General features: G+C 38.0%; 1 protein-coding gene across 1 annotated transcript; it reads right to left on the reverse strand.

The window, feature by feature from the left end:
• Nucleotides 1–6,560: 6,560 nt before the first annotated feature.
• On the reverse strand, nucleotides 6,561–9,213 carry stmn1a (stathmin 1a). Its single transcript, XM_082185669.1, has 5 exons — nucleotides 9,103–9,213; nucleotides 7,928–7,972; nucleotides 7,635–7,807; nucleotides 7,154–7,345; nucleotides 6,561–7,074 (listed from the first exon to the last, which is right to left on the reverse strand). Exons 2-5 carry the CDS (start codon nucleotides 7,941–7,943, stop codon nucleotides 7,009–7,011), a joined length of 447 nt encoding a protein of 148 aa, XP_082041795.1. The 5' UTR covers nucleotides 7,944–7,972; nucleotides 9,103–9,213; the 3' UTR covers nucleotides 6,561–7,008.
• Between the last annotated feature and the right edge of the window lie 8,731 nt (nucleotides 9,214–17,944).

Consider the following 17,944-nt stretch of genomic DNA (forward strand, 5'->3'; position numbering starts at 1 on the left):
AGCATCATACTGCGATTGTTCTCAACTGTCACTCATCCTTGAAATGTGGAGAACACACGCTTAAATTAACACTGCCGTGACTGGGACGTCCGCAAAAAATAAACTGCATCCATCTTCCCCTGACGTCTGGAACTTCCAGCAGCGTATATTATTCAATGTTGTTTGTCCACAGCCAGGAACAGCACATCTGTGACATCGCAATCTTATTGTAAACAGACCCACTCGCTGCACGTCGACTGAACACATGTGAAGCGCATGACAGATGCGATGATGAAATGAGGCATAGTTATCTTGCGCTTGAAGCGTAGTTGTCTACGCTGGAGGCGGTCATATGCAAACGACTGGTACGTCACTTCGTACCGTGACGTCACTTCATACCATGGATCCAGAATTAGCTGTATTTAGAGCTTGATTAAATAAATGATTCGTTTATAATGGGGAGGACGTCTTAAGCTATGAAACTTGCAGGACATTTTAATGCTACAAAGACCTCTTATATACCAAAAGATCAAGGCAAATTTGGTTTCTCATGTCATGACCCCTTTAATAAAAGACTGCTGTACTTAGATCCTGCTTCCTCCTCTGCTTCAACCAAAATGTAACAGAAGAACTGACCACTTCATGGATCCAGCATTATGCCTCACTCAACTCTGTCAAGGTAACCGACCACTTGAGGACCACACCTGAGATTTCCTAGAACTTGCATACCTCACTGACTTTCCAGTTTTTGCACTTACTGACTTATTATTATTATAGGTTTAATGATTATTACCACTCCAAACTTATTTGTGATGGTCCTTGAGGCTCGCTAGCTGGATTTATTGACTATGCCTTGTTATTGAGTGGCTCATCTTTTACTGTGGGTTATGCGGACAAGGAGCCCCGCAATCCCACAATAACTTATTAGCCTGAGCCAATTCACATCATGCCCATTCTAATGTTGGCAACTCCAGTGCTCACACCACTCGCCAGCACACTCATGCCAGAGCCTCATCCTGTCATGGCCCCTGCCGAGCCAGAGACTGGTCACGTCACGCCACGCCACGCCACGCCTGCTGAGCCAGCATCAGCTCTGGATGATATGGCACTTATGATAGTCATCACAGCTATGATGTGTGTGAGCAGCACACACATCGGCTCCAGCCCAAGATGGCCGCCACGCCTGAGTCTTGTCCCGAGATGGCCGTTACGCCTGAGTCTTGTCCCAAGAAAATTAAGGAGGGGCAGTAGGCACCTGATTAAGGCCTCAGAGGCCGTGCCGCCCTGGCCACCTGCTCCACCCTGGTTGCCTGCACAGCCTGCTCCGCCCACGCTCCACGGCCCAGGTCTGCCAAGGCTCCACAACCCAGGCCCGCCATTGCTATGTCCTAGTCCCGTTTCCCTGCACGAGCCTGGACCTCCATCCCTCCCCCAAGACCGCCTCCTCCGCTCCACCTCCCACCTGGACCTTTTTGTCTGGAAGCCACTCTTTGGAGGGGGGCTATGTGATGTTTTCAACCTTCCTGTTCCCCAGTCTTGTTCCATGTTTTGCAGTCCCTTGTTATGTTTAATGTTGATTAGTCTCCCCAAGTGTTTCTTATTAGCCACACCCCCTTGTGATCTTCTTAAACTTGTCTGTCTGTGTATTTAAGCCCAGTGTTTGGTTCAGTCTTTGTCAGTTCTTATCGTTGCACTATGGTAGTTCCGTTCCAGTCTGCGTTTGTATTTGTGAAGTTTTGAGTTTATTTAATAAAAGACTGCTGCACTTGGATCCTGCTTCCTCCTCTGCTTCAACCTAAACGTAACAGTTCATTCATCAACTAAAAACGACTGACTAAAAGATTGAGTCTTCAAATTTAAGAATTGATTTCCTTCATAAAAATAAGAAGTGAGTAAAAATGAGAAAGTTGTTTTTACCCAGCCCTATTTTGACTCCATATTCATATGGATCATGCAAAACAAAATCACAGAATGAACACGATATTTGAAACAAGTTACGGTTTCAGGCAAAGTGGTTTAGTCAATATCCATGGCTGTATAGTCCTACATTGCAGAAAGTTCTTTGTTTAGAGCAGTGGTTCTCAACCTCTCCTGCAGGGACCCCCTGACAGGCCATGTTTCTGTTTTAACCCTGAAATGGCACACCTGATTCAATTAATGAGTAGTTATTAGAGTAGGAATTAGTCAATTAATCAATACGTCAACTACTCATTAAGCCTTTAATTAATTGAATCAGGTGTGCCATTTCAGGGTTAAAACAGAAACATGGCCTGTCAGGGGGTCCCTGCAGGAGAGGTTGAGAACCACTGGTTTAGAGTGTGTCAAAGCATACAAGAAATGACTCTGCCTTTTGCTCTTATGGGTTTAACAATTGAAAACATGCCGTAGAATGCTTTAATCGCCACAAGAGAAGCAAAGCCCACCATCATGCCATTACTGTTAATGCACTGGATATGTAGGGTCCCTGGTTTCAAGGAATTTCACAAGATGGTACAAATTACCCTCATTAAACTCATGTCCTCAAAAGGCAACTCCCTGCCTTGCTAAATATCTCAAAGAGCCCATGATTTGCTCGAGATTTTCCTCCTCCTGTAATCTAGCCATTGAAGTGGATATTTGTGTGTGCACTGAACTAGGTGGACAGTGCGTGGTCAAGCTGTTGATACAGTTCTTAGCCAGAATGAGGCTGTGTTGTGTAGTTTGGAGGAAATGGCCTCCTGAAACTGGTACTAGAGCCAATGGTCTCCTAGATCGCTTCCAGAAGGGTAAAACTGTTCTTGGACTGCTGGTAGCATCAGAGGTGTTGGGAGAGCTTGAGTGCTTAAACAAATCATTGCAAAAGCAGTCCCAAACAATTAAAGACATGCAAGCTGCTGTCGACTATGTTAATTCAACTCTTCAAGAAAAAAGGGGTGAGGAAAAGTTTGCCGTGGTGTTTGAGAAGGCAGTGGTAATGCTAGATTCCCTGGGAATTGAACCTATTCAACTCCCTCATCAAAGAAATGTGCATCAAGAGGCCCTTGACAAAGTGGACCTTAACAATGTAGGCCAACAGTTTGTATCTGTAAATGACAGATGTAGGCATCTGTTTGGAAAGTTTAGATAAAAGGAAGGAATCAAGAAAATGCAGTCAAATGTGGAAAGTAGCCATAATAGTTATAATGGAGTTATAATTTTGGGTGCCAAATAGTAGAATAAAGAAGATGTTTTTTTGCTTTGTTTTTTGGTTTATTATTTTGCTCCACAAGTTCTCAAAGTCTACCTCCTTGCAACAGTGTTTTTTGTAAGTATAAATAGGCTACTAACGTACATAGTGATGTTTGTTAATAAACCGTATGGTTGTTCAGCATTTCACATTCCCAGGTATTAACATGAGTGTGAGTATATGTTTGAGGTACTGGAGGGCAAATAGTGTTTATAATAGAAAAGGTTTATTTTATTTATTTATTTTTATTGTTTTGCTCCACAAGTTCTGAAAGTGTTTCTTTGTGACAGTATTTGTGTTAGTTTAAATACTAATTTACATAATAAATTATGTTAATAAAACGTTTGGTTGTTCAGCATTACACAGTCTCAGGTATTTTTTTTGTTGTTGTTTTTTTTCTGAGAGTGCAATTTTGAGATTATACAGTTATACTATCGGTCCCCACCAAAGCTGAGACCAAACCTACGCCCTTGCATGATTAAGTTAAAAAAGCTTAAGAGCAGAAGTTAAGGAAAACTTGATTTAAAGTTTGGAGAATTATGAGCATGCATGCATGGTTTGCTAAATTAGGAATGTTTTTTGGAGTTGCAATATTGAAAGGGGGTTATTATTCTGTTGTGTACTTCCCATATTAAGATCACTAGTCGTCAATACTACGGTTAAACAAACAGAAATGCTGAAATATCAAGATAATGAAAACTAATTTTAGAGGGCAACCAAATCATATATTATTAAGATTGGGCTTATAAACCAAATTGATATTTACAAACATTGGATGTTGATTCAAGTACCTCTAATGAGAAAGAAGATGATGATTGATGAGCCAAACCCTGTATGTGCTAGCCTAACCCCTCCCCAAGGGTGACTCTCTACTATGCGCAAAGTATCTGGGTCAAAGAATATATCTACACCGCAAGAAAACTTTTAATAGTATAATGGATTGATATTTTTGACATACTCTACATAACTGTGACAATAACAGGCAATGCTGAACCAATTTTATCCTCACACTAATAACAATGTTTTATTCTTTTTTTCTTTTTATTAGGGAGGATTCGAGTCTTTTACTCTCTTTAGAGAAAGAGAAAGAAAATACAACTGATAGAAAGCAAAATGTATGGAGAGTGATGTTTGGCTCAATGCTCCTCTGGAGTGTGGCATAATCTAGTCATTGGAAAGGAGACTGGGGGACTTAATTTAGTCACTAGTCTAGGAAGCATAACTGAGGGGCTGGATTTTGAAACTGCACTCTGGAAAAGGATAGTGAAAGTGGGGCTTAAATAAGCCCCAGAGGAGGGAATGTAGAATATTTGATTATTTAGAAAATAAGTAATTTGGGTTTATATTTGTACACTATTATTTCCCCTGTCTGTGACTTTGGTTTGACTTTTGGAAGCCTGAAGAAAGCCATGGAATGTTGCTTGCAGCAGAAAATTACATTTTAGTATGTGACATGGTACAAGACCTTTACCCCAAAATATCTATAGGGTGTTACCATTTTTGGAAAAGGATGTATGGTATATATGTGTGAGCTGAGCAAAGGTCTGGAGCTATCTTCTGCAGAAGATGCTTGGCTTTGTTGTAAAATAAAGTCTAATATTTCTGGCATCAAAGACCTCTGACAAGTGATTTCACAAAAGAGAGAAACCACAACAAAGTCAGCTTTTGAGAGGACATCTAAAAGGTTTATTGTCAGGTTAAGTGGCAGAAAGGTAAATAGGCTGGAAAAAAGCACTAAGAAAAGGATTAAGTGACAGTTTGCTGTGATTATAACCTTCAGTTCATTCAATGCTGGGATTGCTCCAGACATTATCATGACTACCTCGATCCAAGAGTGGTGTTGCAGCATTGACTTTACACTGACCTCAGAAATTGTCTGCATGAACTTTGACCTCTGTGTTGTCCCCACTGAGGGAGAATAATTTCATGAAAATGTATTGAATATAGGCTACACCTTAAAGACACCCACACTCGTGTTGTGCAAGGAATGTGATTTCTTTTTATATGCTTATATTCTCTTTTATAGCACATCAATGAGCATTAAAGAAACAAATCACTATAAAATTCTGACATAATGAGTGTAAGTTGCTAATGTCAGCAGCCAAATTAACATAGCTGACAGTCCTGTCAGGAACTGGAGTGGTGCATTTTGTCAGCATGTCAACATTACATAATCTGCACTTAGACTGGAAGGGCTTGTGCAATGCTTCCCCCAGTGGATCAAGCTGTTATTAAAATACTGAACATGCAGGCACCAAAAAAAAAGAGAGAGAGAGATAAATGAAGAGATAAATATTTCCTTCAGTTTTACATTAGTGTCCTATGTTTTTCATTGATAAAACTACATCCAAATGCATTTTAATTTACCATTTCAAGACAGATGAAGGAAGAAAAAACTTGAAGACAGTTTCAATGGTGCAAAGAAAAGCTCAGCAATAACAAATAACCAAAAAAACTAAAACTAAAAAAAATGTTTGCATCTATGATTTACATTCATAAGTAAATATTTAGGTTCTCTTAAGGTACTGTATCAAATAAACTAATTTGCCAGTTATTTGTATACCCAGTAGTGTGACTCGGATTACTAAAGATGAACAGTACAGATGTTAATGGATAGCCTGTTTCCTTCATCTTCAAATTGGGCTAGAGCATTAAAAACTATGGAGTAAAGTGCTTAACATCCACCAGTCTTTTTATTATCTATTATCTCTCTATCTAGATAGCAAGACCATCTTTGACTTTTTTTTTTTCAGTTTCATAAATCATCAAAAATGTCCAAAGTTCTTCAAAATAATTTATATAAATATATATTTTAAAAAAAGTTTACAGCTATAATCACTGCCGGACCAAGACGACAACGCTTTGTTTCTTGAATTGACAAAATACAAAGCCCACAATTCATGGTTTGAAGTCATAAACTATTTAACATACTCTTAATTGGTCACTTGATACTTCACTGATCATATCAATTATTCAAAACGAACATCACAACACTTAACTATTGGAATTGCCCCATTTCTTAAACCATACCTTGCCTGAACTAGGGGGCAGGGGGACACTTTGCAAACTGAAATGTTGAAGAACATGTTGGGGGAGGAATAACACCACTTTCTACACTAGAGGGAGACACAATCCATGTTATACCTGATCCTTGGGACCAAATGACACTTAGATGGCCTTCTCTGCTAAGCTTTAAAATGAGCAAAAACTTTGTCCTATACTAAATTTAAGCACAGATTTTAGGTTGAGTGTTAAGTAATATTAAGTTCTAGATGTCTACTTGAATACAGACTTGCTCATTTTCCATACTGTAAGAATACCTGAAAGACAACTTGACATTTTTTCTAAACTTATGTTAGCCAAAGCACAGCAAACACTAGTTTCAGTTATTATTTTATTAAGTACAAGACAACCGTCAAATATGTCAACATGTAAAGCCCTCCAATACACATCAGACTTGTACAAAGAACAGTCATGAGCTTACAGCAAGAAAACCAAGCTCCTAACCTTGTGAAATCAAAAAGCAAGAAATGCAGACAGTAACAGGCATGTTAAGGATTTAAGCACATCATACATGAGTCCCTATCAGGTTCTGAAGACAGCTAATATCAGACAATGACAAAGCTGCAGTCCAAACAGTTCACAGATTTGTAAAAGGAGAGTTGATGGTGTAAAACCACTGCTATATACAAAACAAAAGCTGCATTTATTTTTTTTCTGAATATGGACCATGATGAAACCTAACTTTTTCTTTCATGTGAACTCCCAAAAAAAAAAAAAAAAAAAAAAACACCACACCATAAGATCCCCTATATTTGCCAGTTTCATTTTCCTTCACAGTTGACCTCTTTGGTTTCCTTGTTCTTTCGAACCTCTTCCAGCTTCTTGTCCTTGAATTGAAGCAAAAAAACTATTACTTATTTTTATTACATAAAAGTCAGCTATAAAGCCGCATCACATTTGCAGTACCTTCTCTTTGAACTTCTCGTTCATGGCTGCCATGATTGCTGTACGGTTTTCTTTATTGGCCTCCATTTTCTGGTTCAGTTTCTCTTCTGCCATCTTGCTGAAATTGTTGTTTTCTTCTAGAGCTTTCTGAAGCACCTCCTTTTCATGCTCACGCTTCTCTGCTAAGTGCCTCAGAACCTCTGCTTCATGAGACTAGGGAAAAGGGGGGGGAGAGAAAATATCTTTATCTATAACTCTCTCAAGCTAAATGTACCAAGTTTACTCCAGCAGTAGATTGAACAGAAAGTAGCACATATCATATACTTTAACACATATCACACCCTTCCATATACTTATATATGCCCCTTAACAATAAGTGCACTTTCTGCATCTGGACAAAATCTCATACACATTTATTGTTGTGTAACATGCGTGTCATGTAAATGTAATATTGCATGGATTGTATGCAGGGTAAAATGTCTGACAATGTGTAGATACGCACCTTGCGTCTCTCTTCTGCGGCTTCTAGTTTTCTCTGGATCTCCTCCAAGGAAAGATCCTTCTTCTTTGGAGAGGCGAGTGGGAACTCAACCTTGGCATCTGGAGCAGGACTCCCAAGGATGACCTCAAAAGCTTGACCTGATGCACGTTTGTCCAGCTCCTTAATCTGAATATCTGAAAACAAGCTTACTTGTTAACTGCAGAATTCAAGAACCATCTCTGCCTCATATTTATCCAGATCATGTCACCTGCCTATTTTTATTTATTTTACAGGTGTAAATACAAGAATCTTACCACTTATAGAGGCCATTGTTGCAGAAGATACAGGTCAAAGTATGCCTGAAAACAAAATCAGCAACATTAGGGCTAAATATTTATTGCACCTTCATCCTGGTCATATTGTACTTTTACTTGGATATATCTAAATGGAAATACCATAGACTTATATGGATTCTATATAAAGCTGAAAATGAATTTCATTTTAAAAAAAAAAGAAAAAAAAGTCATTTTTGAAAATTAGTTAATAACTCGTTATTTGAGGACGCCCCCTTAAGTCCCAAACAGCAGGTTACAACCACAAAACCACAAACAACAAATTAAGAAATGTAGTTGTCGACAGGTTGTGAATTTGGCGGGCAAATATTTTCAGCTAAACAACTTCGCGGGAAATACTGGCGCGTTTTCTTCAAAAACACTCACACTGCACAGCTTCCTCCCCTCAATACTCTACCTGCATGTGTGAAAACCACATAAAATGGCATACATCGTATAACGATAACGTTACACGTTTTATCCGTTGTATGAGTTTCTAAGCTATAATAAGACAATAAGTGCACTTTGTGGATAAACAAATGCGCTTTTAGTAACGCAGAGAGAACAGATCCAAACAAAGACAGTCAATCGGGACCGCGTGCACAGCTCCGCCCTGCCCTTTCTACAGCACCATGATCACACAATAACACATACAAAACATCATGCAAGCCTTCCATTTGCGCGGTACTCTGACCTACAACGATGCTTCAATGCAGATGAAATCACATGCACGTAAACACGACATTTGCAGAACAAAGCATACTTTTTGAATCCATGGTGTTTCAATCATATGGAGACCAAGCATTAAACGGGCATACTGACACATTTCAAATGCATGAGTTAGAGACTACTTTTCGAAATATAGGTCAGAATTTGTGAGTTTTCAATATTGGTTTCAAAATACCAAAACAAACGAACATTTATAGGCTGTTTACTTACAACCTAAATCAACACGACACCTTTCAATGCAGGTAACATTAACTTAAACCTTGAAATGCGAGTGTTAGATTAACTTGATGCATTAACAAAAATAAAACCATGCATGCTATAATAAATCTACACGTGAATAATTCTCCGCAAATGGACACATCGCATAAATGAATATCCAGCCTGCCAATTGTTCAACGATTTTATCATAATAATGCAGGCACACCTACCTTCAGACAAAAAGATCCAGGTTTGATCACAAACAAAGCTAGCCTCGCGCCGTTTTCTCGCCTCGATGCATGTCAAGTTCGCGCATAAAAGGGTCGAATTTATGTCGTCACATCATGTTCTTGATGCCAATTGGCTGCGCTCACTGACTCCCGGATAATGTAGTTTACAAAACCATGCGTGGAAGAATTTATTTATTGCCATTTGTGCAACTATTTAGATTCAGTGGGCAACATTGGAAGACAATTATATATATATATATATATATATATATATATATATATATATATATATATATATATATATATATATATATATATATAAAAATAGTCAAAACAGTTTCTTCTGATGAATAATTTGTCTATACAGCCTTGTTAAAGCATGGAGCTTTTTTTTTTTTTTTTTTTGCTGAATATATTTGAGATATAGGCTACATATAAGTCTAAGAGTTCCAAATATAGTTTTGCCATTTTTCTCTTTTTGTGCATGAAGATAATTACAAGACATAGCATTTTTCTTTTCTTTTTCTATCCTTTATCTTCAAACCCGTGTCTGCATGAATTAACTTGAGTGACCATTAAATACCAGCAGACAGTGATTTCCATGTTTCTAATTTCCATGTTGCAATCATTTACGATAGTCATAAAATTGTGTCTGTGTCAGTCAATATGATCAGTCTCATGAAAGCAACAAATGATGTGGGCTGTCAGACACTGCCTACATGAATAAAATTGATAACATAAACATAAAATTGATCATAAACTTGATTTGTTTTCTGGTGTCATTTGATGTCGTATTACAGATTACAGGCCAAGTCTGGCATCTGTTTTTTTTCACCCGTGTGTTAGCCATGACTGACTACTACATAATTTTCCATATTTGAAACATGAAGCATAATGTCACAGAGCAAAGGGAAGTGACTCATCATATCATCATTAAAAAATATTCCAGCTTGAGGATTTAGAGTAATACCTTTACCTGAGCACAGTTGGACTATAAAAGCTATTTTGAAACCATCACTGTTGAAAACTTTAATGCTGTGTGTTGTTCACAGTTGGGGAGTAACTAGTTACATTTAATGGCGTTAAATAATTTAATTACAAAATAAATGTAACTGTAATCTGTTACAGTTACTGAGAAAAAATTTGTAATTAAATTACCGTTAGGCTACTTATGAAAATGTTTACGATTACAAAGGGGGTTACTTGTAAATATGTTCTGTAAAAAGCTAGGATATGTTGAATAATATTAATTTGTTGCTTTGCCTCGTTTTGTTGTGGACAATGCCTCCTGCCAGTTAAAGGCTGTTTAGTAAAGCGATGCTATTCTGATGCTTTTAATTGGCTCTCTTGTTTGAATTTGCAGTGCACCACGTCTGCCAATTACATCAATCCACATATTCGCTTAAAGAGATAGTTCACCCAAAAATGAAAATTAGCCCATGTTTTACTCACCCTCAAGTCATCCTATGTGTATATGACATTTTTCTGTCAGACGAATACAATCGGAGTTATATATATAAAAAAAAAAAAATCCTGGCTCTTCCAAGCTTTATAATGGCAGTGAATGGCTGTATATTTTTTGAAGTCCATCAAAGTGCATTCATCCATGATAAAAGTGCTCCACACGGCTTTGGGGGGTTAATAAAGGCCTTCTGAAGTGAAACAATGCGTTCATGTAAGAAAAATATCCATATTTAAAACTTTATCGACTAAAATCACTAGCTTCCAGCAGACGGCCTACGCAAGTCGACTCACGCCAAAAGAGTAACACTTGACGATGTATGACATAGGAGTATCGTAAGCTTTGACACCTCTTGCGGTTCAAACAAACAGGGCTGGGAACAAACTCAAGCTCCTCCGACATTACTCTTTAACAAATTGCCATTTTAGACTTCTAATTCGTGACTGGTGTTTTGTTTTGCTCTATCCTCTGCGCTTCCGCGTTCGTCATTACGTTGTGTGTCAAGGTCAAGGGTTTCTCTTTCGCCGTACATCGTTGCGTATGGCCATCTGCCGGAAGCTAGTTATTTTAGTCGATTAAGTTTTTAATATGGATATTTTTCTTACGCGAACGCATCGCTTACCTTCAAAAGGCCTTTATTAACCCCCCAGAGCCGTGTGGAGCACTTTTATCATGGATGGATGTACTTTGATGGACTTCAAAAAATATACAGCCATTCACTGCCATTATAAAGCTTGGAATAGCCAGGACATTTTTTTAATATAACTCCGATTGTATTCATCGGAAAGAAGAATGTCATAAGCCGCGTTTCCACCGCAGGAACTTTCCCCAGGAACTAGGGACTTTGGGCTGGTACTCGATGTGTTTACACCGCAGGAACCAGGGTCTAAATGAAGTTCCGGGTAAATATTTCCCCCTCCGATAGTCCCTGCTCATGAGGTAGTACTTTTTCAAAGTTCAGGAACTTTCAGGGGTGGGACTTGTGCGCTGCACAAGCTGATTGGTTGCGTTCACGCCGCATTTTGGTTGGATGATTCCACGCAGCATTTTATTTATTTTTAACCTCCCTTTTTAAAAAATCTATTGCGGTTCGTGTCGTGGCTTCATGCAGTAAGAGTTGTCTGTCTGCAAATATGGAATTTAATAAAAAAAACTGGTGGACTGGCGACGAGTTTCAGGCTTTATTAAGGGTATTTGTGGAAGAGGAAACTTTCTGCGCGTTCGTCCCAGCCATCTCACGGTCAATGTCCGCAATAGCTGATAACATACAAATTTTATATCTAACGTTAGCATTACGAGCTTACTGAACACGCTTTATCAGTGCTCGTCTCTTTTCTGCCACAGCTTTTATTATTGAGTCATTATGTTTACACATTGTCATCTATTGCAAGGCACTCCAAACCATGTTACAAATTTACTATAACAGGATTGAAATAGCGCTTTGAGGTTAGTAACAAACAACTATTTACAAGACTATTCACTATTTATGATTGATAGACGGGGTTCGGGCTTTTTTTAAGCTTATTTGCGAAAGAGGAATTTTTTTTGCGCGTTCGTCCCAGGCATCTCACATGATAACACTGATAACATACGTTGTCTAATTTTATACGCATACGAGCTTTCTGAACACGCTTTAGTATCAGTGCTCGTCTATTTTGTTTTGTGAATTACCTAAACCAATACATAACTGCAGCACAGTTTGAATCTCCTCCATACTTATTATAAATGTGGCGCTCAAAACTGATTACTGTCCGTCGCAGACTGGGAGGAGCAGTTGCGCGCAGTTTACCTTCCCGGTACTATTTAATATAAGTGTTGAAAAGATTTGTGCTACTCTGTACTGCTCTACATAGCATTTGTCTGTGCTCTGTTTCTCTTACATTCTGTAACGCCTTGTTGTTTAATAAAGGTTTATTTAAAAAAAAAAAAAAAAAAACCTTCCCGGTACTTTAGACCGCGGTGTAAACGCAAAAAGCAACCGGTCTGGGGCGAAAAAAGTTCCTGGGAAAAAAGTTCCTGGTACAAATTGTTCCGGGTAATTTCGGTGGAAACGCGGCTATATACACCTAGGTTGACTTGAGGGTGAGTAAATCATGGACTAATTTTCATTTTTGGGTGTACTATCCCTTTAAAGCTTTAGGCTACAACCTGTCTGAGAGTTGCCACCATGGCGAGTGATACAAATACGTTCCAGTGCTGCAAATTAAAAAAATCATTTCTTCCAGAAATCAGAAAACACAGCAAATATGACAAATCAGTGCAAATGTTTGCCAACTATTAAGCATCTGCGGGTTTGTAGCCTACAGTTAACTGTAAGCAGTCATTAAATAAATAAAGAAAGGTATTGCCTAATCCTGCCTGTTACACAATGCTACTAATGTGTATTAAAGATGTATTTTAGCTCTGTATTGCTTGGTGAATGTCCAGTAGTTTATTTAACGATGTTAATCTCCATTCATATCAAATTAGCTTGCTAGCTAGCTAGCTAGCTAGCTAGCTAAAGACGTCTTTACCAGCCACAATTCTATTTATGAACCATTTGACAGAAAATATATATTATTAGATGCCAGTGTTTCCTGACATAGCTATGCAAAGATTTGATTTCAAAAACAGTATCATAGCTATTAAACTATTTCTTGTTATGATTATAAATCTGCATTTTGAGAACGATCTCAAAGTAAAAAAGAGGTTTTGTGATTTTGTGGTGGCTGTGCTTTAAAATTAAATTATTATAATCTTAATTCAAGTGATGAAGGATTTTGAAAGTCTGACAGTAGTCAGTGTTGAGTACTACTGTAAGGTTAACCCTGCCTGGTTTAAATGTTAGAGAATAACAGTTTAAAACATTTGTTAGCAAGTAATTAAAATGTAATAAAAAGTAATAAAATGTGACCAGTCACATTTCTTTAATAAAGTAAATGAAATAGTTACATTACATTTTAAATAGAGTAACTTGCAATCTGTAACCTATTACATTTCCAAAGTAACCTTCCCAACACTGGTTGTTCAAATAAGTCTGAAGTAAAATAAAATACAAATGGATTATAAATGGCCATGCTATGGTCTCAGTGTGGCATCTGTGTCTGTTAGAAAATGGGCAGGGAACCTGAAAATAGCTTCTGATTATTCTTTAGCTCTTCACACTCTCTGACAGTTTGGGAGTGAAGGATAAAAGTAGAATTTTAAGCTTTGTAAAAAGCTGTTTAATGTTAGGATATATTTAGCATCTCCTGTTCCCAGGCACAGCACAGCGAAGCACTGATCTATCTCCACAAGTGTATTCAGAGTCGGCCACATCTGACTGATTTATAGCTTTATTTATTATTAAATTATTATTATATTATTTATTTATTATATTATTACATTTGAATCTATATCTTAATATTTAAAAAAATGTGAGTGGTTGCCCATTGCAAATTTTGCCACCACAATGCTAGGATTTTCTGTGAGAATGCTATATGACAGTGTTTAGACAGTTACTTATTTGCCCAGTTCGAAAGCAAGCCCCAAATTTTGCAGTATAATCAGTGTCTGAGTTATGCACTATAAAGTTAAATACTCAAAGCTATTAAACTAATAGTATGAGAAATATGTTATGGTTATGTTTGCCTTGTCTGTAATTATTTATACAGCATTTTTTGTCAGTCTACTGTGTCACTTAATTTCTGTCATAAGTTCTGCCCAAGACCCTGCATGGTCCATATGTAATCATCTGAGCAATGCGGATCAATTTAATGTGTATGTGTATCCAGGCGCAATAGTGGAGGAACAGATGGTGTTGGGCAGCTCCATGCCAACAAACCACAAGCCTGTCTGTGTAGGACAAAAACATGCAAGCATAAAGAAAAATGTTGAAAGTGTGTACTCTATTCCTTGGACATGCAGTGACCCAATACAACACTAAATAGTTACTATACAAAAGTAATAAAATATCCATAATATCATAGAAATGTATTAATTTTATGTAAGGGTCTTAAGGGTCACATGTGATCATTCTTTTGATAGTTTTTTTGCTTATGTATTAAGCTAACCCTTGAATGCATGTGTTAGTATTACTCGACTATATTCAAGATTGCATACCAAGTTTGGTATCTACAAATCTGTATTTTAATGACTTACATGATCGAGTATATTATATGTTAATACATGCAACATATTAGTATTAGAGGAATCTTTAATATTTTCTTCATCAGCACCCAACCCAAACATTATGCAAACGATCATGCTTGACACAAAGGATCGTTAAAAGTTTTGATTAATTATTAATATTTCCCATTTGAGATGATTTGTTACAAACACAACCCTGCCTTTTTTTTTTTTTTTTTTTTTTTTTACAAATATGAAACATTAATATGTGGTTCAGGCAATATGTGTGTAACGAAGTTCGTTGTTATGGGAAGGAGGCGGAACCGCGATCGCAGAATATTCAAAAAAAACTTTAATAAAAAAATAAACGAATTCTAAATTAAAGTAAAGACAGCAGCTCCTCACGGACAACTGCTGTAACATATAACAAAATAAAACACAACATAAATCCAGGCCTGGCCTCTCTCGATCTTCACTGCCTCCTTTATGCCTCCGCTCCTCCATGACAGATATGGGTAACACTTTACAATACAGGTGCACTAATATGCATTAATTAATGCTAAACTAATGCACAGATAATCATGTGTTAGTGTATGACTCATGAAGAACTAAACCATTAATTAATTATTACTGTATCAGTAACTAATAAAGATTCTTAATGATTAATAGATTAAGTTATATATGAATTGTTATTAATTAAATGTGTCATAATGTATTAATTCCTTAATAACTTATTTTATTAACTAATAGTGTCAATTAGTGCGTTAATCCGCCTGAACTTCTGAAGGGGTTGTATTCGCAATAACAACCGCCTCGCTCTTCATTATCCCGCTTATTACATGGCTACCTACCAAATAAATCAATAATTTGACACAAATTATTGATTTAAAAAGGAGTTTATTGATTTAAAAATGATTGTATTGCCTCTGCTAAAGAAAATAGTCAGTTCCGTCTCTACGGTTAGAATCCTGCGTCCATAGCAACACTCTGTTTTTCATGGCAACGGTGTGTTATACTTAGCAGCGGTCTGTTATCGAGAAATAACAGACCGCATTCTACATTAAAATTCAACCAAGCCATGTAATAATGCATATTAGTGCACCCGTATTATTGTAAAGTGTTACCGAGATACGAGACAGGTGTCACTCATCATTAATCATGGCACCGGCCTCGCGCCGTCCTCCCACGGCCCTCGGCCTCGTCCTGCTCGCCACAATGTGCATATGTAGGCTACTCTGTTTATTTTCACTGTATGCTGTACAAGTGTACATGTATAATACAATGAGATATGACAATAAACACAGCCCTATCTCTTTTTGTTAAATGTCAGTTTTAATGATCAATAATAGCAGTTATAAGTATAAAGTATTAAACAATACTTTATACCAACTATAAAGTTATACAAAAATAAATAAATACAAGCAAACAATTAGGTCAAACGTACAAAGTCAGTGCTCTAGTACAACTGTAAAGTTAAATAAATATAAAGTTATGAAACTTCACTTTGCCCTCAACCAAAGCTTACCCGGGAACAAATTACAGATTCATGAGACCAAAAATCGACAGAGACATCAGAGCCAGCGGTAAACGTCAGAAGGACTAGCCGAGATAAGACTGTTCCAGGCGGGGTAAATGTGCGCCGAGCGCCCGGTGATCACCTGGATCTTTATCTTTATAAATAAACCACCGATTTGAGCTTTAAACAAATACATTCTCACCTGAAAAAAACTCTTAAAACAAAATTTTGTATGCAGGTTTTCTCCTCCGCTATTGACTCTTGCTCGTTGGTGCGAGATGCATCATGGGATACCTGGCTGTCTCAAGTCCGCACAAGTCACCTCTCGATGCATCCTCGGTAAAAGCAGCTGAGCAAGAACACATCCATCAAAGTTTCCACAAAAACAAAAACTGTTTTTAATATTGATAATAATAAGAAATATTTATTGAGCACCAAATCAGCATATTAGAATGATTTTTTAAGGATTATGTGACACTGAAGACTGAAGTAATGGCTGCTGAAAAGTATAGTTTTATATATAGATAGATATTTATTCAACACATTCTATACACTGGTAGTGTAGTGTATACTGTGCATATACCTAAAAGTGATATACTGGCCTGTACCACTCTTGCTGCCAAACTGCCTCTGAGCTTGTGGTGATGTCATTGCTATGGGACCCTCAATGCGTGTGTGTGTGTGTGTGTGTGTGTGTGTCGTGTGTGTGTGTCGTGTGTGTGTGTGTGTGTGTGTGTGTGTGTGTGTGTGTGTGTGTGTGTGTGTGTGTGTGTGTGTGTGTGTGTGTGTGTGTGTGTGTGTGTGTGTGTGTGTGTGTGTGTGTGTGTGTGTGTGATCCAAATCAGGACAAAGGATGAAGTCACCAGACAGAATTTCTTAAAATACAGAGGAGGGAAGGCTAAAAGAGACCAAATACAAGAGCAAAGCCGCATAAAATCAAAAACAGTCCTCTAAAAATATGTTTGAAACAGCTCTACTTGATAAAAGCATATAAAAACATGAGCAAAACAGATACAGATCATCCTCTGTTGATAATCATTATCATATAGTGAGATTTTTGCTCTACCCCACTCCATCAATAATGGTTTCATCTGTGGAGTCAAACAGTGAAAGAATGTAAACACACCACATGAGTGACTTCTGAAGGGTTTGTGGGTTTGATCACTGTTGGAGATATTGCAGGTCACTGAGTTTGAATCAGGTTGTGAGACCAGCAGTTTGTGAATCAGACTCATCAATGACAATGAGTTTTTTTTATGTTTTTTTGATGAGCAAATTTGGTCAAAGTGAATTGGCCACAACACACTGCATTTTTATGGACAGAATTTCTGGGTGCAGCCAGGGGCCGGAGGGTGTCAGGTTTGGGGACCACACGATTTCATCTCTGCTCTTTGCGGATGATGTTGTCATGCTTCAAGTATCTTGGGGTCTTGTTCACGAGTGAGGGAAGGATGGAACGGGAGATTGACAGACGGATCGGTGCAGCTTCTGCAGTAATGCAGTCGATGTACCGGTCTGTCGTGGTGAATAAAGAGCTGAGCCGCAAGGCGAAGCTCTCGATTTACCGGTCAATCTACGTTCCTACTCTCACCTATGGTCATGAGCTGTGGGTCATGACCGAAAGGACAAGATCCCGGATACAGGCGGCCAAAATGAGCTTTCTCCGCAGGGTGGCTGGGCGATCCCTTAGAGATAGGGTGAGAAGCTCGGTCACTCAGGTGGGGCTCAGAGTAGAGCCGCTGCTCCTCCACATCGAGAGGGGCCAGCTGAGGTGGCTC

The sequence above is a fragment of the Leuciscus leuciscus genome (assembly GCF_965113295.1).
Source record: "Leuciscus leuciscus genome assembly, chromosome: 12".
NCBI classification, from domain to species: domain Eukaryota; kingdom Metazoa; phylum Chordata; class Actinopteri; order Cypriniformes; family Leuciscidae; genus Leuciscus; species Leuciscus leuciscus.

Excerpts from the sequence above, each read along its gene's own strand:
- stmn1a (XM_082185669.1), bottom strand. Across the intron at positions 7,346-7,634 it reads CCGCAGAAGAGAGACGCAAG|TCTCATGAAGCAGAGGTTCT; the intron begins GTGCGTATCTAC and ends CCTTTTCCCTAG. Across the intron at positions 7,075-7,153 it reads ACGAGAAGTTCAAAGAGAAG|GACAAGAAGCTGGAAGAGGT; the intron begins GTACTGCAAATG and ends CTTCAATTCAAG.